The sequence below is a fragment of the Protobothrops mucrosquamatus genome, unplaced genomic scaffold (genome assembly GCF_001527695.2).
Source record: "Protobothrops mucrosquamatus isolate PMUCROS unplaced genomic scaffold, P.Mucros_1.0 scaffold_95, whole genome shotgun sequence".
Taxonomy (NCBI): Eukaryota; Metazoa; Chordata; class Lepidosauria; order Squamata; family Viperidae; genus Protobothrops; species Protobothrops mucrosquamatus.
The window spans coordinates 597,843-624,939 of NW_015386171.1; the positions used below are offsets into that span (position 1 = coordinate 597,843).

A 27,097-nucleotide genomic window follows, 5' to 3' on the forward strand; every position below is an offset into this window, starting at 1 on the left:
CTATATTTTAATAAGCTATTCCTCTTCCATTTTTTAAAGTTTTATAATAATATACTTGTTTTGCATAAACTTTTTTTCACATTACACACAGAATTAATAACATAGGTGTGGTGTAGAAGATTTAAGATAATGCAACTTAGGAATGGCAAATTCCCCCATGCACTTACATCAAGTTCTCAACCCCAGCTCAATTTTCAACTATACCATAAATTCCCCAAAGCAATAAAACAGTAAAGAAAATACTCTCTCTTCAGCTTACCATCCAAAGAGCAGTCACTTTTCAGACAAGCTCAGTGTAAATGTTAAGTTGCTTTCACTTTTTTAACAAATGGTGAGGTTCTAATCCACAAGGTCTCTCTGCATCATATCCATAATACCTCATCAGATCATTGAGCACAGTATGTGCTTGTACACAGTCCACTAACAATTGGCTTCTGATTGCATACAGAGCGCGTTGCTACAATGGCTTTCCTAACCTACATTGTGCTGGTGTCCTATGGAGTTTATAACATTCATAAAATCTAATCTTATTCCCCCTTTTCTATGAGGTTGATTTTTGTCTGCAGTAGGTTTTAAAAAAAAAACTAAACTAAACCAAATTGTTTCTTCATGCTATAAAACCCTTGTCTTTTTATGGTTAGATCATTCTGCTTATCTTCTTTGAAAACTAAACAATATTTTCTGAATATAAAGCATCCTCATCAAAAGTTAAATAATGTTTCTTTGGCAATAAGCATTTTTAAAAAAGAAACTGTCATGAAAATGTTGAATTAAATTTCTGTTGCTCTAAACGTGAAAACAATAAGCATTTAAATCTACACAGGGAGTGCATTACCAAACATTTCCAAGGCAATCTTTCTTTAAATATAATGAATAATTCATTCCCTTTCTATACAATCCTCTCCACTCTGTGTGTGTGTGTGTGTCCTTTTCTAAGTTCAATATCTCTTGCTTTATTTGTATTAATACATACTAAAGCATTTCCTGTCTTGCATGTGTGTGTGCATGTATATATCTTCTCCCTGTTGGCACTCCTTTTTTTCACAGCTGTCATGCTTCCAAGGTTTGAAGTAGTGGAGTGTGTGTTATTAGGGTCTCTGCCATAGCTGATCGTGTTCGTTGGCTCACCTGCTATAGTTTTGCCTTATGCCGATGGCAGCTTACTTTCATTACTCTGTGTGTCTTCCACCTCTCCCCAATCTTTTAAGCTAACTTTCTGAGCATTCGAATATGATTCATATAATTCTACTGCATTATATAATAGCATTATCTGGAGAACAAAGCAGGACACTTCATACCAATGGAATGTTTTGATGACAATAGTAAAACTGAAGCAGGTACATGTTCTTTGGAGGAAGGCAAGGAAGGGGCTAGCAACAAAGGAGAGGAGAAAATTAAAAAAATAGAAGAGGCATTATTTTTTTCCTGACAAAAATAATTGATCACCGTGTTTCTTAGTAGCTTTTTTAACAATCCATCGCTCAACATGTTGTAGCAATTTTTTTTTTTCAAATTTGTTTTTAGGTTTGGAATGCTTGGGTGAGTATCTATTCTTCTTTAATTTTATAAAGGCAGACAAAACAAGTCAGAACAAGTTCATTGTAGGTATAGATACATGCTAGCTTTGATTAGTGGGAGACTGGTTGAATGGAAACAAAAAAAAAACCTCCCACCCTTCATTCTTTATTTTGCAAACTAGTCTTCTAAGCTTATCTGTTGATTATATATTGGCTCTTTTATTATTTTTATACCCATTAGTAACTCTAAGATCCAAAATGATGTATCAACTTCTGTTTCACTTGTCAGTATACACAATGCTTATTAAAAAGACGGAGGCAGCAAATGCTTTCAGTCCTTTCATCTGAATTCCAAACAAGCAGTGTTTCTTTTTTTCTTCCACAGACTCAAATAATATAAAATCTGTATACAGTTCAAAACATTCAAGTACACCAGCGGTTCTCAACCTATGGGTCGTGACCCCATTTGGGGTCGATCGACCATTTCACGGGGGTCGCCAAGCAAGGCTGTCCGCCATTTTTTTCCCCTTTTCCGGCGGGTGCCTTACCTCCCTTGGGCTGGGCCAGCTGGTGGTCGGCCTGCTCCGTCTCTGCCGCTTGCCAGCTACGCCTCGGCCGGCACAGGGGCGGAACCACGCATGCGTGGCGCTCCCAGGCAGGGAAAGTCCTCGACTTACGACCGGTTGGGTAGTCCTTGACTTATGACCGGTTTAGTCCTCGACTTACGACCGGTTTAGTCCTCGACTTACGACCGGTTGGGGGTCACGGCATTAAAAAGGTTGAGAACCACTGAACTACACATTTCAGAAGATACCTACTCCCATAGTTTAGTCACTGTATCATCTATAGCATGGGTGTCAAACTCGCCACGTCACGTGATGTATCGCGGCTTTTTTTGCATTGCCGGAGCTGGGCTGGGCGCGGACTCTGCATGATGCAACCGGCCCACAGGCCGGCAGTTTGACACCCCTGATCTATAGCAAAGTTTCTCAACCTTAGCCATTTTAAGATGTGTGAACTTCAACTCCCAGAATACTCCAGCATTGGGTGCCTGGGGAATTCTGGAAGGAAGTCCACATATCTTAAAATGGCTAAGGTTGAGAAACACTGATCTATAGATTATCTCATAAGATAATGAATCTCAACTGAATCTTGATTGTTAGATATTTTCTAAAGAAATGAAGCTATATTACTGCAAAGAAAGTCCTGGGCTAATAAAGTAATCCGTGGCCCTTACAAGTACCGATTTTCTCTGAAAGTAAGACCTACCCCCAAAATAAACCCTAGCTTGATTTTGGGGGTGGGCCTAATATAAGGCCTACCTCAAAATAAGCCCTAGTTTTGGGGTGAGGCGCATGCCTAAAAATCAAGCTAGGGCAGGGGTGGGGGACTGAGGGGGTGGAGCTGATCCATGCACCCCACACCAGCTGTAGAGGCATTTCCTTTGGGCTGGCTGGGTGGGGCTGTCAGTGCCACCACTGTGAGGTGAAACCATGGAAAAGACACCCCCTGAAAATAAGACCTGGTACCTCTTTTGGAGTCAAACAAAATATAAGACCAGGTCTTATTTTCAGAAAAGACAGTAGTTTGCAATTGTGATATAAAATTCAGTCTGTTCAAATCCAAAGTCCCGCATAAAGCAATACAAATCTGACCCAGACTGTGATTTTAGACTATAAAGAACTCTTAACTCCTTTTGACAGCTTTTTGTTATTATAGGTAGTCCTCAATTTACATCCACAATCAGGACCAGAATTTCCATTGCTAAGCAAGGTGGTTATTAAGTACGTCATGCCGAATTTTATTACTTTTTCTGCCCTGGTTGTTAAGCAATCGTGTAACTTTTGTAGTTGTTAAGTGAATCGTGAGATCAATAAGCAAGTGCAGCTTCCTCCATTGAGTTTGCTTGTGGGAAGCTGGCTGGGAAGGTTGCAAATGGTCAACACACATGACCTCAGGATGCAGCATTCATCGTAAATACATTCCGGTTGTCATGTGGCCAGATTTTGAGCATATGATCGTGGATATATTGTGATGGTTGATAGTGCAAGGGCTGGTTGTAATTCACATTTTTCCATGCTGTTGTAACTTTGAATGATTGCTAAATGAATAGCTGTAAACCGAGGGTTTACTTGTAGGATCTAACAAAAACTTCTAGCTAAAAGATTAATTGGACATTATTATCAGAAATGGTAGCCTGAAATAATTTGCTTTTAGCTCAATAAATATAATTTAATAAGGTTACAATTTATGTAATGTAATTTTAGTAGAGTATTACCTATGGATTATCATCCAAATCAATTCTGGATGAATTACTGAAATAGGTTTAAAAGGAATCCTTTGTCACAAATACCCATTGGATTCAAATTCCAAATCAGAGTTTTTGAGACTTACAAAGATGCTTAAAGTTTATAGATGAAGTCATATTGGAAAGAAGTCTTTAAAAAAATAGTTGACAACTGTGTAGGATACATCAATAATACTGTCTCCATATTACAAATGAGAAAAACTGATAGAAAGATTTAGATAGCCCCTAAAATGATCTTGACTGTTCTAATTGGGAATTGCAGTAAAAAGATTCTGCCTTTTAGGATCAACCATCAATAGTAAAGGAATAAACAATCAAGAAATATACCAAAAGATTAGCAATCGGTAAAGCAGTGATGAAGACCTTGGAAAAGATCAGATACCATGATGTGTCTATATCTACAAAGATCAAAACAGTGCTGTCATGGTTCCGATAGATGAATCCCATTAAAGAACTTCAAGGCAAGAATTCTTTCTTAAATAACATTTTATTCAGGAAACAAAGTATCAGCACTACATAGTTGAACCCAAAACTAAATTCCCTTCCCCCAGATACAAAGTAACAAGTTGCAATTCCTACCCTCTGGAAGCAGTCATAAATCACATTCTCCAACTAGCCTGAAGCGTGGGCTCCCTCTCTAGCTCCTCAGCCCGGCCAAAACATTATCAGTTTGTGTCCTTGAGTTCCCACAGAGTTGCATTATTATTGTGGCTAGCTGAGCTCAAGCATTCACCCATTCCCTCCTTCTACATCTGATTCCTAAAGAGCAGAAAAAGCATGCTGAAAGCAGAGTAAGAATTTGTGTCCTTGAGTTCCCACGGAGTTGCATTATTATTGTGGCATGCTGAAAGCAGAGTAAGAATGGTTGTAATTTCCCTTAGTTGTCAGAGTGGGAACATCCATTGTCACAGCATTGACAAGTGCAGGCAATGGTATTCCCAGTGATACCTTATGGAACTGAAAATCGGACTTTGAAGAAGATGGATAGAAAGCATATTTTCAAATTTGATGTTGGAGAAAACTCCATGAACAATCAAGAAAACAAAAATGAATCATCAAACAAATCAATCCAGAGTTCTGACTCAAGGCACAAATTATCACTCTCAAATTATCATATTTTTGACATATGTGTTACCATATTTGTTATGTGAACACTTAGCTCTCTTCTGAATGCTAGGAAAGGGGGAAGGAAAGAGGAGAACAGTAAGGTGCATAAACTCAGCTACAGGGGTTATGGACACCCCGTTAGAAGAACTAAAGAATCAGGTTGAGGACAGAAGAAAATTGTCATGAAGAAAATTGACTTAAGTGATTGCTAAGGATCATTGATAGCACATAATCAATTTATTTATAAATAATTAAGCAGATCAATCTGACCATAAGTTATTATCTTGTTGTGAGATATTTACTATATTCTGTTACAATTATCATATTATGGCATGGCATGGCATGGCATATATCATAGCTAGGTCAGTAATAAAGTCACATGATCATATAGCCTGCCTCTTTCTTTTTAAGTCCACTTAGGATTACTATACTGACTGATATTTGACTCAGGGATCCTCTAGCATACCAGTCACTTACAATTAGATCTGCTCTCATATTTTATACTCTTAACATGATGCCTATACTTGACTAAATGAAGAGTAAACTGTTATGGATTAGCATTGACCAAAGAGGTCATACCGTTCACTTTACAGCTTTTACTATGCTATAAAAGAGTCAAATTATCCAATAAGCAATAGCTTGCCTTGCTCAGATAAATGTTGGCTTTGTAGCAGCTCTACTTTATACATCTCATTTAAATAAAATGTCTCTATCAGTGAAAATTGAAAAACTGTCAAATGCACATGGATCAAAAGACACAACAGTAATTTAAGTTCTACAATAATTTAACATTTTAATTAATACAATATATACTGTGAATACACAAATTGATTTATGAGCCAGGTTTTTCAATTAGCAATTGCTATGTTCAAAACTATATTGCATCATGCTGGGAATATGGTTACAAAGTTTTCAAAATCTGTTCTCACTTACAGGATTGATATATACTAGCCTGGGATTCCAATGTATCCTTTATCTATCTCATATAAAGGGAAGGGGTGGAAATATTTGATCCCAAATACTTCTAAATTTAAATAAAGGATTATATAGCAGATTTTGAGACACAAAGCACTGAATGACCAACCAAACAATCAACTTTTTCAATATTTTACTTTACAAATTGATTGGGGCTACAACTCCAAACTTCAAGGGAACGTTAGGAGTTGTTGCCTTAGCACCGTGGTGGCGAACCTATGGCACGCATGCCAGACTGGGCATGCAGAGCCCTTTCTGTCAGCACGCGTGCCAGAGAGACGCTCCCCTCCCCCTCTCCACGTGTGCCTGACTAGTGGGAACTGGAGGGGGCACGGAAACCGAATCCAGCAGCGCTCTCACGGGAACAGCTGCGAGAGCTGGGAGGGGAGAAGGAAACCTATAAAAGCAGGTTTTAGCGGGAGTGCAGCAAGAGAGCAAGTGAGTGAGCAGACGGCCTTTGGAAGCAATGGTGGGCTTGTGTTTGGAGAAGACAAGTAGGACGCGGTGTCCGTTTGCGCTTTGCAGAAGGCTAGTGGGAGAAGGACACATAAGTTTGGAGAAAGGGAGAGAGAAGGGGGGAGGAAGGAAGGAGGGGAGGGAGGGAGAAGGAAGGAAGGAAGGAAGGAAGGAAGGAAGGAAGGAAGGAAGGAAGGAAGGAAGGAAGGAAGGAAGGAAGGAAGGAACGAAGGAAGGAAGGAAGGAATGAAGGAAGGAAGGAAGGAAGGAAGGAAGGAAGGCTGGGCAGATGCGCGGCCAGGCCTATCCAGGTGACGCCGAAGCCAGCCAGCCCTTCTAGAGGAGCACGGGGGGAGGGGGAGAGTAGCTACCCCCGAGCACCATGCCTGTCTCCCTTCAGGCTCCCTCAGCCTCTCCCCCCTCCAGGTTGGTCAGATTCCCCCCGTGGGCAGTGCTGTGCCCATCCCCAGCCAGCCCTCCTCCTCCACCCTCCTCCTTCTGCGGACAGACCACGGCTTACCATGCTGTGCTGGCTAGGCTGGACTGGGCACAGAGCCTCCATGCTGCTTCTTCCCCTGTGGACATCAGAAGCACCCACCCCACCTACCCTGCATCCCAGGGCAGCTGCAGCCATCCCGTGCTCTCCAGTCCATTGCTGGCCAGTCGGGCACATCGAGCTCAGCCCTCAGGCAGATGGAGGCTGAAGGGAAGCAAGAGCCGCGGCTACCCAGCTCCTCCACCTGAGGACACATGTGGGGAGAGGTGCCGCCCAGCTTGGTAAGCCGCAGTCCACCTGCCGGAGGATGGAAGAAGAGGGCTGGCCGGGGACAGGCACAGTGCTGCCCATGAGGGGAATCTGACCAGCCCCAGCCTGGAGGGGGGGAGAGGCCGAGGGAGCCTGAAGGGAGGCTGGAGAGTGCCGGATGGCAGCAGCTGCCCCGGGATGGGCAGTAGGTGGAGTGGGCACTCCTGATGTCCATGGGGGAAGAAGCGGTGAGGAGGCTCCGCGCCCAGCCCAGTCCAGCCCTGGCATGGAAAATGAGGCAGCAGCCTCACGTGCGTCCCTGAGCGCGAGCACGCCCCCACCTTGCCAGGCAAGCGGAGCCATGGCATCTGCAGAGAAGAGTGCAGGCAGGCAGTGGAAGGCACGAGGAGCCCTGATCCCGGCACAGGCCCTCCCCATTCTCCTCCTCTCCCCTTCAGAAGAGCTGCGGGACTCAGGAGCTTCCCCCATGCCCCCCACCCCCCAGGAAGAAAACCATCGCGAGACACTCTTCTGTTTTAACTTTTTTTCCTTGTCGCTTTTTGGAGTTTTCATCCTGCTTTCGTGAGATGGCAGCATTTGGGAGGGGGTGTAGCTGCCCTCTTCCCCCCAAGCCATCAGCTGAGCAAGACTGATGATCCTGCCCACTGCCCCACCTGCCAGAAACCCCCTGGATTTGCCCCAACCCTGTCCAACCCCCACAGGCATCCCTTCCCAGAAGCAACATTGAGCTGGCCACACCCACCCAGTCTGCCATGACCCCTGTGGTCACACCCACCCAGTGGGCCACACCCACCCAGCACCCAGCAATACATAAGTGGGTTTTGGGTTGCAGTTTGGGCACTCAGTCTTTAAAAGGTTCGCCACCACTGCCTTAGCATATCTGGAAATTTGATTTGATCTGTAATTGGACCATTTAGTTACTAAGCAAAGTACTGGGATTAGTAGTACTTTGTAAATAGGGAATATAATATGCAAATTTTATCTTGGTAACAACAGATAAAACTGAGTTATCCAAAACATTGTAATATTTTGACTTTATTAACTGATTTGTAACCCTTTCTAGATACATTATGAATTGGTCTAAATTTAAATCAAGCCTTTGTGATCTAACATTGTCAAAACAAAACTATTGATAATTTCAATGGTGCTTGAAGATAATAATGTGCCCTGGGCACCTAATAGTGATATATCTCAGATAATGAAACTGCACTAAAATATATTTCTCTTAGAAATAATAACATATTTGAATAAATACTATAAAATCCAAGTTTTCCATTGGAAATTTTAAATCCATGATTTACATATTTCTGAAATATATTTTCCTAATATCAGTGTGCTGTTTTACAGATGTATTTAGAGAAATCTTCTCCATTAGTTTTCACTTATGAAGCTTCAATTGTCACAGAAAGCTTTGCAGATTTAAATTTTTACTATAAACTGCATTTTGTCTCTTAGATTAATCAATGGTCAATTTTGCCTGCCAGAAACTTGTTTCACAAACTATTTTTGAACTGGCATAGTACTTTGTAGTTCTACATTAGGGTTCTCTCCTAGTATATTTCTTTTCCTATTTTTAAAAAAATATTGTGTGGATGTTCATCTTTTTTGAATTATATACCAACAATTTAGAAAATAATAAAGAATAGAAGTGGATATTTCATTTTTATTATCTCAAAGTATGTATCCTATAAAACTGGAAGGATATCCAATTCCCATCAGATAAAAAAGGACAGTTCACTCTTTTATATCTGAGTAAGTATTATATTACCAGGAATAATTTTTAAAGACATATTTAGAAACCTGAACTATATATTAGTTTTAAAAACTACCAGTTCAATTGGTTTAAATGTTAATAATTTAATTGTACGACATGCCATAAACATGTAAATGTACTGATTACATTTTTTTTAAAAAAAGCAATGCTTGTCTACAAAAGAAAAAAAAATGAAAACGCTTAGAATTGAAAATGATACTTATGGTAATAGGGTGTGGGGAATAGCATAACAATAGCATTTTAAGCTTATATACTTCCCCATAATGTTTTACAGCACTCTCTGGATGGTTTACAATGTAAGCATTACTTGCATATTGCTCACAACAATCTGGTCCATTACCATCAGGACTGAGCTCCAGGCTGTAGGCCAGTGATGGTGAACCTTTTAGAGACCGAGTGCCCAAACCGCAACCAAAAACCCACTTATTTATCGCGAAGTGCCAGGGCCCCATCAGCATTATGGTGCCCTCAGGGGAGGCGGGGTGTGTGTGGCCCACTGGGTGGGCTGGCTGTGGTGGTCACAGCAGACTGAGTGGGTGTGGCTGGGGTGGGTGTGGCCACCTTAATGTTGCTCGTGGGGAGGACGTCTGTGGGGGCTGGGCAGGATTGGGGGAGATCCATGGGGTCTCTGGTGGGTGGGGCAGTGGGCAGGAGGCTCATCCTGCTGGGTGAAGCAGGGGGTAGGGTGGGGGTGCCATTGCTGCGGGGTAAGGCGAGGCAGGAGTGGCTTCTGCCTGACACCATCAACCCCCACACATAGAGGCCAGCGAGCGCATGGGGGCGTGCTCTACCACCTCTACTCAAGCTTGCTAGCCAGCTGCTTCACCTCCTTTGTGCTGGGTGAGGCTGCCGCTCCGGGCACCAGCAGTGGCCTAATGAACCTGCGCGAGCTGGCGGCGGCGGCAGGTGTGCCCACAGAGAGTGCCCTCTGAGTGCTGCCTCTGGCACGCATGCCATAAGTTCGCCATCACTGCTGTAGGCAGAATTTGCCTGCAATACTGCACTTTAACCACTGTGCCACAAGGGCTCTTGAATCCTTGAATGTTTCTGATGAGAACCCTAAAAATAGACTAAACATGAGCAACCTTTTGGTGGCCAAAGACAACACTAATCTCTGTGAAAGACAGGAGTTGCACTGGAAACAACAATAATGCAAAGAAAATGGGAGCAGCAAAATTTACAGTGGGGTGGGGATGGGTTTTTTTTGTGTGTGGCTTATGCAGGATTTTAGCAGTATCCTTCCTTTGCTGTAAATCTGTGTCAGATCTATGCAGTTGTCAGTTTTATTATGAAATATCTGCTCCAAATAATGTGAAATCATAAGTCATTTTTTTGGGAACAAGACCATATAAAACTGCAGTTAGCATACTGTAACAACCATGCAAAAAGGTTCAAGATTTGCATTTGGACCACATATAGTTATCAAAGATAGCACATTAAACATGTAAAAAAAATCCACCTAACAGCAGAGAAGGGGTCTATTTTTTAAATCAATAACCTGGAAATACTTGCCATTAACAACACTATTCTGTTTGCAATATTTTAGTACATAAAAGAACATCTTCTCCCACTCCATGAGAAAAAAATTCATGTCATAGATTGGCTGGAGAAGATTAAGATAAACTCTATATCCCGAATGCTAAGGGGACAAGCAGCTAAACATAATATTAAATCCCAACTAGGCTTCCAAATAAGACATTTACCATTTCTCATATATAAGAATCCATTTTCCATTTCTCTGTTTTTATAAAATCAACAAAGCAGAGCAGAATGAAACAAGTAGAAATAATTTAATGTCTAAAGGAAATGCTAAAATTGATTTTTTTTAATATTCAATTGAGAGGGGACAGATTAATGAGAAAAATAAAGATGATATTTCTGGCCTAAGATCTGCAAGGAATATACACATACAGAAAAGGTTGGCTTTTATTTACTTAAATCTTCCAAGTCTGAATTTCTCTAGTAACATGATTTTAAACATTTAAAGCCTGTTTACAGGGAGACTCTGAAAGTAGCTTCAAACCATTATATCCCTAATTGAATTCCCCAGGAGCCTGGTAAACTCAAAGGAATAAAGAAAGAAATCATACCATTTGCTAAATCATCTCTAAGCATTTCTCACTGTGAAGTTCCGTGACCTGTTACAAGCTTGAATTGATGATTGCAACTGAACTGCTGAACCTCTGTTATTTAGATGAAAATCATATAAAATGCTGCCCAGTTGAAATAAACAAATTAAATCATACCTGCCTTCACTTTTTATCTCTAATTATAAAGAAGGCTTGCACAAAAGAGTAAAATGTGTACATGCTGATGAGAAAGAGGGACAGATATATGTAATTTTCCTATAAGACGCGGGTTACTCTTCACGTGCAAATTGGCATGGAAATGGCTAAATAAATTCAAAAGAAATTAGACTGTGGTATACAGAAATGAAAGAAATATGGTTGTGCACAGTCAATTATCTCATGTCTCTAGTTAAAAGAAGATCTAGACTTGCAAAAACATTCTGTAAAACTACACATTCCCCACCTCCGTGATATCCTTTTGTGTGTATAAACAGAACACAAGGGAAATTAATCATCGAATCATATCTTATATCCTCTCATCTACATCATTGTTTTTATTTTAACTTTCTTTCTTTCTTTCTTTCTTTTTCTTTCTTTCTTTCATTCATTCATTCATTCATTATTATTATTAATAATAATAATAATAATAATAATAATAATAATAATAATAATAATAATAGTAATAATAGTGATAAAGTTGGAAGGGACCTTGGAGGTCATCTAGTCCAAACCCCTGCTCAGGCAGGAAACCCTATACCATTTCAGACAAATGGCTTTATAAAAACTTCCAGTGTTGGAGCATTCACAGCTTCTGGAGGCAGGTTGTTCCACTGGTTAATTGTTCATTCATTCATTCATTTATACATACCACCATGTCCCTCAGAGAGGGTCCCTGGGCAGTGTACAGTGTATAATCAATAAAATTAACATTAAAAATAAAAAAATTAAGATTATTTTTTAAAAAAATTATAAAAATAACATTATAAATTTTCAAAAGGTGAAAAATTCCAGCAGTTGTTAATATAGGTGGGGGGGGGCTTCTCATGGGGTGTCATACCTACAGTTGTGTGGGCTTCTGTGGCCCCCATGTAAGAATGTACAGCCACATTTTGTCCCCTTTGCGGAAAGCCAAGATATATAAACAGCTGTATATTCTCAGCAACTTACCGGGTTTATAAGTTATTCCTGGGGGGAAAAGGAATCCCTGCTGGGCTGCTGCAGCCGCTGCCAATGTCCGCTGGTCATGTGGAAAAATTGGGATCATGAGAGGAGGCATGTGACCCTGAACCTGCTAAACAGAAAAAAATATCAGGTCAGAAATTGCGCCAATTGGTCTTAACAAATCTCTCATTATCAACAATAGTTCACAGAGTCACACTGAACCTTTTCGTCATCATAATTTCACAAGACAAATGCCATTAGAATCCATGGGATCCAATGTGGTATATTCACCATCCTTTCACTTCCTTGCTTTGGAAAATACCCATGATTTAAAATTAAAACCACTTGCCTTTCAATTAAAAAAGTATTATTTGTCATATGTATCTCATTGTAACATATAAGCCATTTTATGGATGTAATCACTAGCACAGTATCTGATGATAACAGAATATTTTTGAATATGTTCCACTGTTTTAAATTTCATTTGACCTTCATTGACAAAATGAAAAGCAACAATTAAACATTCAAGTAAAAAAACCCTGCAAAAACAGTTTTATTTTAGGTTTGTTAGACCAGACATTTGACAATGAGCTAGCAAAATTAGATGCAAATATTCCTTTCCAAAGTTCAGCTTTAGTTTCTGAAATCCTTAATTCATTGTTTATCATAAAAGAACTGGAAGTATTTTTTTTTAAGTGTGTGTATTTGGGGGGAGAGAGGGGAGTAATGCGAAAAGTGGGAAATCATATTCAGAAATAATATAATGATTTTAATTAAAATTATCAGTAACTTCAAGCCAAAAGGATCCTTATGGATTAAAATAGGAAGTATAAAATTATTTTATAACCAGAAAAAGGTTTATACCTTGTCTTGTTCCAAGTGAATGGCAACAAACTCCATTACAAAGTCAAAATGAACTTCAAGCACTTTTTTTTAATTCCAAAAAATAAAATAACCCTGGTAAAAAATCCATATGCTGACCTATGACACTGTTTAAATACTGTCAGATTTTCTTGTCATATCCATGTTCCTCTCCCACTCTCTGATGCAGACCAGAAAGGCTACTGTGTGTACACTTCTAAGAGAGTTAATTTACCAACAACTCTTCTCTGGGGAAAAGCCCTAAGATGTAGGTTAATAAAGGTCAAGAAAAATATAAACACTTTACAGTATTTTTCAGAATCCATTTCTCAGGAAAATCAACTTATAATAAAAAAGTCTTTGTGCAATTACTACCATAGCAATGGGGCGTGACAGAAAGTAGCTTTGAGCAGCCATTTCTTTTATTTTAGCTGAGGTAAGCCTGCTTCTCCACTTCAGCAGCATTTGTAATATGGTTAAATTGAAGTTGATCCTCCTGTGTCCAGTACCAACATTCAATAATACTACTAGCTTTATTCATTCATCCTGGGTCTCTGAATAACTAAGAATCAAATATAGTTTCAGTGTTCAGTTGTACTAGGAAAACTATAGCTTTTTGTAAGAATGTGATGCAGCATTTTTTTATAATCACCCTGAGTACTTTCAGCATGGTACTGAATCAATTGGACTAGGCTACTCTCGCAACACAGGATGACCAGATGCACTAACACAATAAAATAAAATAAAATATCCATAGAGTCTTTTCTTGAATAACAGGAAAGAAGCAAAAGAGCCACAAATTTGAGAAGGATGAAAAAGTAGACACACAAATACATTGTACATTTCTGAAAGTTAATAAGAACTAAAAGTATGAATCTACTATTCAAATCCATCTTCTCAGAGAGTGTGCCAATATGATTTCTTGAAAATTAAGATGAGTATTGGTTGGCGTTTAGCTTTGGAGTTACCAACTTACTATTAATAAAATCTGAACAATAAAGTAGAGCAAGAGGCAGAGCAGAGGTATCCTTGGGCATTATGCTACTTATTCCTGCTCTGCCTTCCAAAACTATGATACCATAATCCTTTGGGCAACAGGAATTAGTTCTCCTCTCTTGCCAATGTGATACATCATCTGGTGGTCAAGTTTACTGAACAAATATTTTACTGAATGATCTCTAAATGCTTCTCCCACAATGTGGGAGGAAGAACCCCTAAAATAAGAGAGAAGCAAGAAGGAGAAGCACAAGAACAACAACAAAGTTAATATGAGACAACACAAGTAGTTTATTGAAAAATGTCATCTTTCAAAACAAAATCATATCATAAAATCTCAGTAAGGAGAGCTTACATAAAATGATATACATTTGTATGGAATGAATCAAGGTAAAACAAATACAGTAAATCACAGAGATAGGGTAGGTAATAGGGACCAAAAACCCATTGCCCAACCAAAACACTAGAGATGCCAAGTCAAGAATCAAAGGAACCTCCCTAGCTTCAAAACAAACAAACTTGCAGAGATGGAGATCCAAATCAGGAATATGGCAGTCTTTCTGAACAGACTTCAAGCAAGCTTTGCAGAGATAGAAAAAGTTGATCCAAGCAATCATATCATACATATTCCTAGGACATTTAATTGCTTCCCTGTTCATTGAATGTTTCTGAAAAATGAATGTACCAGCAGATGCCAAAGAGTCTCTTTCCTTCACAAAAGCCATGCATTTTTGCACCAACACCTTTTTCTTTTTGTCTCCTCTGCTAACTTGATGCTGTTGCCTTTTTATTTTTGCCATCTGCCCTGGAGCTTCATTAAAGATACATGAATGGACTAACTGGCCTGATATCTTGTGAGGAACAGGTGCTATTGTTTGTCCCTGAAGACTTGCACTAAAGATCTGACTCTGAATACTTAAGAAAGAGCATCTGCAGCAGTCAGTCAGAGAGCAACTTGGCAAAGACCTTGCAGTGTGCTAATGTACAAACACAGTGACACTCAAGGGGACTCATTTCCTCTTTCATGAAGATTTAACTATTTTTTTTCCTTATACGATTAGAAATATGTACAGAAAATTTCACAATACTCTTTAAAGCCTGTCAGTGAATTCCAGGAGCAAAACTATGAAAGCCAAATTTATTCTGCGTGAAATATAAATAAAGACAGCTGTTGAAGACTTTCCGGATTTACACTGAAAATACAAATGAAATAATCACAGGTTTTTCATGTTTGATAGTCAAATGCTAGCCTGGTCTTAAGTTCTTAATTTCATTCCTAATTAATGATTTAGTTCTAAAGTCATGGGTTATGATTAGATGGCTATTCTAATTCTTTCTCTCTCTCCCTATATTCTTACTATCTACCTATCAATCTAATTTAATATAAAACAGTTTTGTACGAAAGAACATTAGGGTCATAATCCTACTGAGAATTTAGGTATGAACAGCATTTGTGATGTAACGCTTTTCAAGCCTCCTAAGAATTAGTAGATTGTCATCTTTGTGCAGGCTACAAATATCATTGCTATTAGATTAGAAACAATAGATTAATTAAGCTAGCCAATGCTTTGAAATTGATTAATATGGACAATATTCTTACATATATTAATAACAATAGGTAATCATTTAATATGTATATGGCATATAGTATATACATAGAGACACACAGAGAGAGAGAGAGAGAGAGAAACAGAGAAGCAAAGAGAGAGTATATAAGAATAATAGTATTAATTTTCCCCTTTCTGAACTTTGAATAGGATCTCAATTCAGTGACGAGGAGACTTGAAATAGATTTACTACTGCACTTGTCACACAGCTTTATTTTTTTCTCTTTACTAACTGCCCTATTACAAATTTATTTTGGCCACTACTGTTGTTTGCAATGCGTATATCATGTCATCATTAGGAACTGGGAATTTTTTCCATTTAACTATTAGCAAATTTAGGCAGTGCTAAACTGCAGGAGGGAAGAGGAAGACAGAAAAATAGAATGTTTCAATTCTTATTAGACCAGACAAACTGTAGCCTGTTTACCATATTTGCCATCAAATAAACAGCAACCCTTTCCGTGTTATTGCCTTGTCATGTTAAGAGTGGTTTGCATGGCTGACAGAAGCAGCATGCTGGTATTACGAAGCAGAGAAATAGGATTGGTATAGACAATTTTATCTTCCTCAAAGGCTGGTTGTCCACCTGACAAGACGTGAATGGTATCCATCCTACTTTAATTTCATAAATAATTTCATATTCATGGCATGGTAAGACGCTTTGAGATTCAAGTACCTAATAAGTTAGTAACATGTACCTAATCACTTTGGTGTAGTGGTTAAGCCATTAGGCTATAAACTCGGAAACCATGAATTCTAGTCCTGCCTTAGGGACAAAGCCAGCCGGGTGACCTTGGCCAGTCATTCTCTCTCAGCTTCAAGAGGGAAGCAATGGCAAGCTACTTCTGAAAATCTTGCCAAAAAAACTGGGACTTGTCCCAGAACTGGATAGGATTGAATGAAAAAAAGTTACAAATATACAGTATATTTTAGAGTTTTGTATGCATATTTTAGACACTCATAGTTTTTAGCTTGATGTCTTAATCACTACATCAAAATGTTTCGATTTTACTACTATATATATTTTAAATATATCCATATATACACACAGTATACAGTAATCTTATTTTATATCCTATATAACATTTTGTGTTCTATATCCTATTATATTCTGTGCTCTCTTGTAAAAAGGAAGTTTATTAAGAATTTTTCTAAGTTTATTTTAGTGATATGAATAATTGTGAATACTTTGTTTAGAAACTATGTATTGACAATATTCAATAAAAGAAATAATTTATTTTCCCTAAATTAATATTTTTTTCTTCTACTAACCTTATCATTTGTTTGAAACAAGGCAGTGAATAAGTCATATATACATGGAAAACATTCTACATAAATACAATCAAAACATCCATAATAAATTATGCATATATCAATAATGATTGTTAAAAAACATATTTTATAATTGTAGGAAAAGCTATGTGATTATTTAACAATAAATTAGTTCCATTCTGCAGCCCAATTAGGTTGTCTTTCCTTAATGTTTGCTCTTCTTGAGAATCATTCCAACTATAATTTGAAAAGGATATATAAAAATTAATATAATAGTGGTGTTCACTATGAATAGTGATTCGCAATACATTTATAATAACTGTGAAAACAGTGAGCACCTTCATATTTATTTATTAATTGTGTAAATTTAATAGTTTGCTTGTTTTGTAAGTTATTTGTATCTATATATTGAATTATATAGCACCTGGAATCACAAGAATAGAACATGATTAATTAAAAGTCTGCTTTCAAGAAACAGTCATAGAAGGAAAGGAGAATACTCAGCAATAAAATAAAATTAATAAAACATGTTATGCAAAAGTGAATTTATGGTTCATTTGGAATTAGAGATCTAGCACCTTCTCAGTCCATACAAATGCATAATCTTGTCAATTAAATATTATTGTTAAGGTCTAGTAGTATGTTAAAATCACTTTAAAGTGCAACTAAGGAAATTTCATGTGTATTTATTACTCCATATGGGTCTATTAGTGGTCATTTCATTCAGATTCGTGTTGTAAAATCTACATAAACTCAGCATATCTTTATCCCCATGCGCGTATTTGTTTGGTTAAAGGATAACAGCAAATTTCACTTACTACAACTTCTGGGGGGGGGGGAAACAAGAGAGCTATAAGAGTTCTACTTTTTAATCAGATCCAAATAGTTTATGACTATAGGAGTGACAACTTGTCTATTATGCAAATTGTCACAGCTAGTGGTCACTCTGCTAGGACAGAAGACAGAACTAGTCAATTAATTCAGATATTTTGCAAAGCTAGTGAAGATATATGCTTCTTATTTCCATTGTGACTTATTTTCTCTGAAATAAGCAAAAATACTTTCAACTATGAATTTACAAATAGATTAGTTCTACATGATAATAGTATCCATTTGCATAATGCTTTGGGTAGCACTAAACCATCCAATTGATATTATTTGCCACCCCAAAAGCTGATCATATGTTTAGGCACATTACATACTTAGTTTTTAAGTTAGGTTTTAAACATTGATCTTTATTCTGTATTTATTTAGAATAAAAACATTGCATTTATGGTCCTTTAAAATATATAATTTTATATACAGTGTGCTACTCTAAAAAAAATGTTGTAATTCCTACCAAAGCAAAAAGGGAAATGGGAAAGGAAATTGATTTTATTTCTTAAACATATAGGGGGAAAAATCTTCGTTTATAAATAGCATTCTTTTTTTCTGTTCAATTGTGTCCAATTCTCAGAGAATGTCTGGACAAGTCCCTCCAATTTTCTTGGCAAGATTTTTCATTTTTTCCTCCTTCCCAATAAAGCTAAAACTGTATTTATTTAATAAATATAAAGCTATAATTTAGTCATTGTAGTCTAGGTGCTACTTTTTTTTATTGGAGAAGACACATTGGCAGAAGCTTTTCCCTTTGCTGAAAATACAGGAGAATAAAAGGTAAAAAATTAAGTATGGTATAGTCTCCCTTTGGCACAGCCCTGTTGCAAATCTTTTTGAAAAGGGAGCTGAACTGAGCTTTACAGCCGAAGGTTTGGGTAATATAACAATAAATTAGCAATGGCTCTGAGAGCACCCCCACACACATAGTGTGGGACAGTAAATTTATTAGGCTAATTTCAGTTACATGAAATATTACAATTTCTTAGTTTAAAGAAATTATCAGACAAATTGGTAAAGGAGGCAAGGGGAAGAGAGAGAAAAAATGGCTAATCTTGGAAACACATCTATTGCTGGATGGACTGATAGAAAACTTTTAGGAATGCAAATTTGGTCTTGAAAATATACAGTAGGCTGGCATTTTTTTTCCTCCTCTATTCAATCAGATCAGTTCTCGGATACTGCCTAGACAAGTCCCTGCACTTTTCTTGGCAAGGTTTTTTTTTCAGAATTGGTTTGCCATTGCCTTCTTCCTCGGGCTGAGAAAAAGTGACTCCCCCAAGGTCATCCAGCTGGCCTTCTGCCTTAACTGCTACACCAAACTGGCTCTAGTAAGTAACATACACATTTGTAATAATAAGAACCAATATTTCAGGCCCAAGCAATTTTTTACAACAATTGTAATGAATGGCTATAAAAAGGAATATCTCTATATAAAATTTGATATTCAAGCAGACACAACCACATGTTACTGGACTGGTGTACAACCCACATCTCCCCATCTTATAGATCCGTGGTGGCAAACCTATGGCACGTGAGCCACAGGTGGCACGCAGAGCCCTCTCTGTGAACACGTGCGCCGTCGCCCCAGTCCTAGGCCTTCAGCTGGGTTTTATAAAACCTTTTTGCTTTAGTCCTCCGCCGCCGTATGGAAAAAAAAAGGTTCAATCAATCAATTTCAATTTATCATGGGGAAAAAAAAGATCTTGCAAAGTTGGAATTGATTGAACTTTTTAGTCCAACCCAGTCTGCCATTACACCACAGCCACACCCAGCCAATTGGCCACACCCACCCAATGGGCCACGCCCACCCAGCACCCGACAATACATAAGTGGGTTTTTGGTTGCTCTAAGAACCATTGTAATGGTTCTTAGAGCAACACAAACTGAATGTGGATTAGAGCAGGGGTCTTCAAACTTGGCCCTTTTATGACTTGTGGACTTCAACTCTCAGAATTCCTCAGCCAGGCATGCCTGGCTTAGGAATTCTGGGAGTTGAAATCCACAAGTCATAAAAGGGCCAAGTTTGAAGACCCCTGGACTAGAAGGAAGTTGCATCTGAATCTTCCACTTTTTTCCATTTTGAATAAAAAATAACTGGTATGCTGAATGCACAGTATGCCTGCATATTGATAGTATGACAGCACAATCCTTTCATGGCGCATCACACAGTTGAAACAATGTAAGCTGTCCAGTAACATAGTCTTAATTTTTCCTGCATAATATTGCCAAAATGGAAAAGTATGACAACAGAATCTGTGATATTCCAAGATTTATGGCTGTTTAAATAAAGACTTCAATGACGCTCCTATAGTGTTGCTTACTGTATGCTGGCCTGTCATTGCTCAGAGTTGTTGAGAGTATCTTGAGAACTTCACACTTCAGAATCAGAGCACAGTATTGTGCTCTTCCACTGACTTGCCAAAAATCTTAAGAAAGCTTTCATTCCCATGCATCTGTATTCTGACTGTAGTTCCTGTGACAAAATAGCCGCATCTACATAGCATTGTCAGTAACAATGAACTTTTGTCCAGCTGTGACTACTTCCCCACTACTGCAGCCAGCCTTTATCTGCTCAGGAAATGCCCGTTTTAACTGACAGGTAGAAGATTAAATCTACAGCTGCTGAAACACAATCTCCACTGTTAGATAGACTTTCACTGAATAGCACTACAAACACATAATTTGTTTATGTTGTACCAGCAATCTTTGGCAAAGAAGAATGTCTAGCTGAGACAAATGTGGTTAAACCTATTTATTGTATTATTTCTGCTACACAGAACAAGCTCTTAAAACACAGCAACTAGTCAAGGCACAAAGCTCTAGCTGTCTAAAGAAAGCAAGAATAGATGACTTCTTGTTATATAACCGCCCTTAAACAGTATGGCATGCTCCCTCCTGGAAAATATACACTGGGATTTTTTTTTTTAAAGCACAAGGTTCAATGATACTTATGTTTGCAGCCAGTGAGGTTTATTTGTGTTAAGTCAATAGAAAAGGTTAACCATTTTCTTCATAACTGGCAGTTTAAAAAGTCAGGATCACTTTATGCATGATCGTAAAGATATAAATCCATCTTAACAGAACTTTATATTTGTTCGTCCTGATTTGGATATCCGAGGATACAGTAAATAGTTCCCAAACTCAATGCTGCAAAGATACCAGATAAAACAGGTTTCTGCTAGGAAGAGGATCAGTCTATATTCACTACCACAACACAGGTTTATCCAACAGTTAGTTTCCTTTCACAGTTTGTTGCTCTTAGGAGAATCTGACAATAAAGTTTAATCTTTAAAAGGTGTCCCAAAAGGTAGCTGGTCTATTATCTAAATGTCATCAAAATTAATGTACTTCAAGGACCAATGTTCAAGAGAGTTTTTTTAAAACATCATCAAAAATTATTCAGATAAACAAAAGACATTAATTTTAATGAAAAATCTTTAGTAAGCTCCTTATTCCACATCCTATACTGCTGTGATTCCCAATCATTCATTTGTAATGGAGAAGTTCTTTGAATACTTAAATACCAAACCAATCAATGACATTTTAATAATATACTTTTCCATTAGAAATGCTTGAAAATAAATCAAATTGACTATTAAACTTGAGAGCATTGTACGATGTAATCGCAAATTCCACAGCTAAGTCCAGCCAGGGTAGCGACCAAACCAGCACCATTGAGAAAAAAGAGGAAAAACATTCACATTCCTGAGAAAATTTCAGTTTGCAGAAAAATAGAAGTATTTTTTAAATTGCATCTTAGAAGCCTATTGCCCACCCCACCCCCTCAAAGTAAGCCAATGAAAACTGTGCCAGCTCATTCACTAGGCACAGCCAGGACTGTAACCCTGAAGGCAGAAATGGGAGGCGAAGAGAGCGAGGAATGTTATAGACTGGCTCAGTCTAACCATGGATAGGTGAAGGAGCAGCGTGAATAATCTTTCCAAGAAAGACAGTTTCTTTTACCATGTCTTTATGGATGGGGCTTTCAAACTTTTTCACCCCTGATCAAGAGAGGTAGGGCTTTTGAATATCAGCTGACATGTCCCACCTATAATTCTATACTTTAAATAATTGCCATGGATTCTTCTGAAGAATAGTAAACAGATGACTGAGTGTATTTGAGATATGTGTGGGAGAAAGAGTATCTACTTAGCACACATACACACACACACACACACACACGTGTGTGTGTATGTGTATGTGTATATGTATATGTATATGTATATGTATATGTATATGTATATGTATATGTATATGTATATGTATATGTATATGTATATGTATATATGGCTATATATTGCAAGGAACTTTGAGGGCAAAAAAAACAAAACTGGAATGCATTCAGCTATTTGCTCCTGCTCAACATTGCTTTTCATGAATATCCACAGCAGTGGAAAAAAGTCTGTACAAGTAACTAAGGGTTGTATATGATAATATACTAGGTGCAAGGGAAGCCATTCCACGGGGAGCTGTCATGCTAGCAAGCATTTAGTTTTGTAGTCAAAGGCAACTCTTACCTACATCTTCATTACATACAAACAACACTAACCACTGTAAATCTGTCAGGAAGGTTTAGCTTTGGAGAGAGCTGTCAGAGTTATTGTGAAGGTCTCAATGAACTTTTCAGAGGTTCGGCCACACTATTGCTTTACTAACACTCTTTAAATTCTCTGTACATCGTTTTCTCTGTACAAGAATAAAACCTATTCCATCCATCTATTGGAAACTATGAATAGATGCATTTACAAGGTGCACAAATCATGCTTCTTCTCTTTGAATTATGAAAAACTCATGTAAATGTATTTCAAGTAATTATGCAATAATATTGAAACATAACTTGGCAAACAAATAATCCCCTCCCTCCCAAAAGACCAGTGCATAATTTAGAAACAGGAAATAGGGAAAGGCAAGTGAAATAAGGCAAGTAAATACAGGCAGTCCTTGACTTACCACCGTTCATTTATCAAAGTTTCAAAGTTACAATGGCACTGGTCCTTGCACTTACAACCATCGTAGCACCCTGGGTTAAAATTTAGGCACTTGATAACTGGCATATATTTACAACTGTTGTAACCTCCCAGAGTCATGTGATTGACACTTGTGACTTTTCCAGCTGGTTTCCAACCAGACAAAGTCAATGGGGATAGCTGGGTTTGCTTACCACTTGGAGTTATTCACTTAACAACCGTGGCAAAAAAAGTCATAAAATCAGGCACAACTGACTTAGCATCAGCCTTGCTTAACAACGGAAAATCTGGTAAGTCAAGAACTACATGTATCTGAACTTTTCTTCAAACTGCTTTCTCCCAAATTACCCATGGTCTTGACTTACGTTATCCACTGTCCATTTATTTATTGTTTAAACAAATGATCTTATTTATAATATTCACCATTGGATTTAAAAGTGACCACAAAATCTGCCAGGCATATCACTGCAATTGGCATAAACATTTTTTAAAGTGTGTAATAAAAGGGCTGAATCCCTGGGGAATCCCTCAAATTAGAGATCCCCAACCTTTTGGGCAACAGGGACCAGTTCCGTGGAGAGAAGTTTTTCCATGGACCGGAGGGTGCATGCATCCACGGATGGGGCTTTGCTTGTTTGTGTGGACTGGTTGCTGGCATGCCACGGCCCAATACTGGTCCACCGATCGGGAGTTGGGGACCCCTGCCTCAAATAGATTGAATAATGAAGGAAATCCGTAACAGACATAAACAAGTTCAGAACAATGTCTGTGGCCAGCATCATTATGTAAAATATATTGGCATATATTTGAATGTTCAGCTTCAAACCCCATGCCTATCACATTGAAACACAGTGTGGGATTCAGATAACAATCAACACTAGTCTTGGAAACTTATTATACAGAAGAATATTTTTTGGTAATTATTAATTTTACTATAGAATAAATTTCATAGCTATGCTCAGCTGGTTAAAATGTATTTTGTTCACCTCGGGGCATAGTACTAGCCTTAATGTTTGCTTTTACTGACTTTTTCTCATTTTTTCAGTTTGTTTAAAAATCAACTTAAACTGAGATGTTAATCACAGCTTTGAGGTTAAAAGAATCTGCAGAAATAGCTGACCATTCTGCTTCTTCTCCAATAGGAGAATCGGCAAAGATAGAATCAATGGACCGTGCTATCCAGTTACAAATTCTAGAACTAGTTCTTAGTTCTTTAGACTAACTGAAGGGAATAAAATTAAATAGGGATGATGAAATTCCAGGCTCCGTGATATTTTTAAAAATCTATTTGTCTTTTTAGTAAGGTAAAAATTAGCAAGTTCAGAAATACTGATGATACTTAAGGAATCTCTTGTAGAAGGTTAAAAAAAATGATAACACAAAAGCCAGACTGATGTGTGTGCTCTATTCCCCACCCTACCTTGGCTCTATAAATATATAACCTCAAGTTAGATCATCCAATAGTGCCAATGCAATGAAAATAGTTTAAGAAATACAGCTAGTCCTCGACTTATTACAACAACTGAGCCCAAAATTTATGTTGCTAAATGAGAAACTTGTTAGGCGAATTTTGCCCCATTTCATGACCTTTTTTGCCACAGTTCTTAAGTGAATCACTGCAGTTGTAAAGTTAGTAACCCGGTTGTAAGTGAATCTAGCTTCCCCATTGACTTTGCTTGTCAGAAGATCGCAAAAGGGGATCACATGATCCCAGGAACCCGCCATAAATATGAACCAGTTGCCAAGCATCTAAATTTTGATCCTAGGACCACGGGGATGCTGCAACAGACCTAAATGTGAAAAACAGTCACAAATCACTTTTTTTCAGTGATGTTGTAACTTCGAACAGTCACTAAATAAAGCAGCATAAGTTGAGGACTACCTGTAGTAGAAATGGTAAGAGACTTTATTTTGTTGTTCTGCAAAATCCACAGGGATTATGATCCCAATTATGAACAAACAAACAAAAAGACATTTGCTTCCTGGGGAAAAGGCTATGATATATTTAGAAAAAATATTTAAGTGTAGAGACATCGTGCTGCCAACAGAGTTATGTACTGTCAAGGCCATACCAATAAAAATATATGGCTGTAAAAATCCAAATAAAAATCAATGCCTTTGAACTTTACTAGATAAAGTTGTTGATAGTAACTTTGTCAGCAACACGAATATATAATTAAATATTAGATGAAATAAAACCAGGCACATTACCAGAAGCATTAATGCTAAAGCTTAAATATTTTTGGACACATAAAGCAGAAGCAATAGCCTTTGTAGACGAACATTTTGTTTGCAAAAAGAAAAAAACCAACCTTAAAGGCAGTAGAAAAAAAAGATGGCTGGATACTGTACTGATATTATAAGTATGAACTTAAAAGAACTCAAATAAGCAGAATCCTGGTGGATTGTGGTATGTTAGGTCATGAAGAGTCAGAAGCGATTGCATGACTGAACATATTCTCAACATTAAATTAATAATATCAGTGTTAAAGAATATAGATATTAGTGGAAGGAATGCAAGGGAGTCTGGCAATAGATGGAAATAGGCTAAAATGCAGAACTCTGTCTCTTCTGACTAAGACAAAGCTGTGAAGATGATCTGTGATTTCATTTAGCCTCTTACTGAACTCCCTACTGAAAAATTTGTTACAGCTTTCATCTATCCAACTTTAGCTTGCACATCCATTCAGGATTTCTACGTCTTCCTTTACTGCATGTCATGTGTTGCAGCTTTTTTCAAAGCTCCTGATATATCAATCTGTATCATCTCTGTCCATCTGCTTGCTCACCTGCCTATCACACATTCAATAAAATAGGAATGTGCAAAACTTATAATTTTGGTTATCCAGTTTCCGGAACACCTCCAACTACTCCCAGTAAAGTGGATTTATTCCTGGAAGCTCTGGAATAGCCTGGTCTATGAAGAGATTCACATAGAGGGAAAATATTAAAGGACTTCAGCAAAATATTCCATTTCTGATTCAGCCAATGGGCCCCTCCCTGCAATAATATCATTTTTTCAAAACATTCACTGTGTTCATGAGCTCATTAAAAAAAAAAGAATAGTGGCATTGTAAAAAAAAAATAATGGGAAGGAAGATTTTTTTTTAAAAAACGTATGGCAATTACTACAACTTTATTAATATTCCACAGTTGTTTCTAATTGCATCCTTGTAACTTGTTAGCATAGATCATATCTCCCTGAATTTAATCATACTAACTATACCTTTGTAAAATTTAGCTCTGGCTTAACTTGGGTCCTTTGGTAAATGAATGCTAAGACATCTACAAAGGAATTTTTCTCATACTTATTTCCTCCCTGCTTAGGATTCCAGCCAATAGCTTCATGCAGGCTTCTCACTGTTGTACTAACAATAACATGAAGACATGGCCCATTCAAAAGAAAAAGAAAAATCCAGGCTGTTTTGAACGTTTTTACTTTTAATTATTTCAAGTAATTTTAAGGGCATACTTATAAAATCAGGAGTGGAAATAGTATAGTATAATATCGTATTTTTTGTGGAAACAGTAAACATTCAAAAATTTAGTACTTTTTTACACGTACACTTGACAAGCATAGAAAAGTTAATATATCACCAAGTATTTTAGGAATGCCACCATGGACCATGCCAATAAACAATACACTATTAAATTAGCAAGTCATCTATATAATCTTAACAATAACATCTAGGATTGTCTCTAAACCCGGACCCATGCTTCTCAACAATTTTAAAACTTCTAGGCAAATTTCCAATATTTGAGGCCCAGAGTTAAAAAAAATTACAAGATTGCAATACGTGAAAACAAAATAAGGCATATGTACATGCACACAATCCCATACAAATTCCACGTAATATACAATTTGATCCTTTTTAACATTAAAAATTCAAAGGCCTAAATTTAATGCCACCTTATTTTGAAAGTTGAGGCCCAGCTAAATAGCCCTTTTGTCCCTCACCTCATGCCACCCCTCTGATCTCCTAGCAATCGAGGAGCCATAGCAGAAGGATTACTATCAGCGATTATGAAAATAAAACTATATAATAATGTTATTTGTACTAATATACTTTTTCTGTAAAATATCACATTGTTTAATACTTTTGAATGGCCAAGACAAAGTCAATTATCCAAAAAGGTGCATTATCCTCTATATTATAGATAGGGCCAAAAGGAGTCCTGATGACGCTTAGAGTTAGTCATACTATCTGGAACACTAAGTACACACACAACTATGTACATTCGTAACAAAACATGGGGTAATTACTATTTCTAAATCTATTCTAGCTCCCCATAATGCTGTAAGGATTAAAATAGAGCAGACATGTCAAACACAAGGCCCGGGTGCCGGATGCAGCCTGCGAAGTGGTTTCATGTGGCCCGCG

General features: G+C 37.7%; 1 protein-coding gene across 1 annotated transcript in view; it reads right to left on the reverse strand.

Annotated features, from left to right (window-relative positions):
* Nucleotides 1–27,097, reverse strand: part of SOX6 (SRY-box 6) — a 381,843-nt gene that overhangs the window by 92,670 nt on the left and 262,076 nt on the right. The window contains exon 9 of the mRNA XM_029283932.1: nucleotides 12,140–12,263. Coding sequence (XP_029139765.1) covers nucleotides 12,140–12,263 — 124 coding nt within the window. The remainder of the gene's footprint in view (nucleotides 1–12,139; nucleotides 12,264–27,097) is intronic.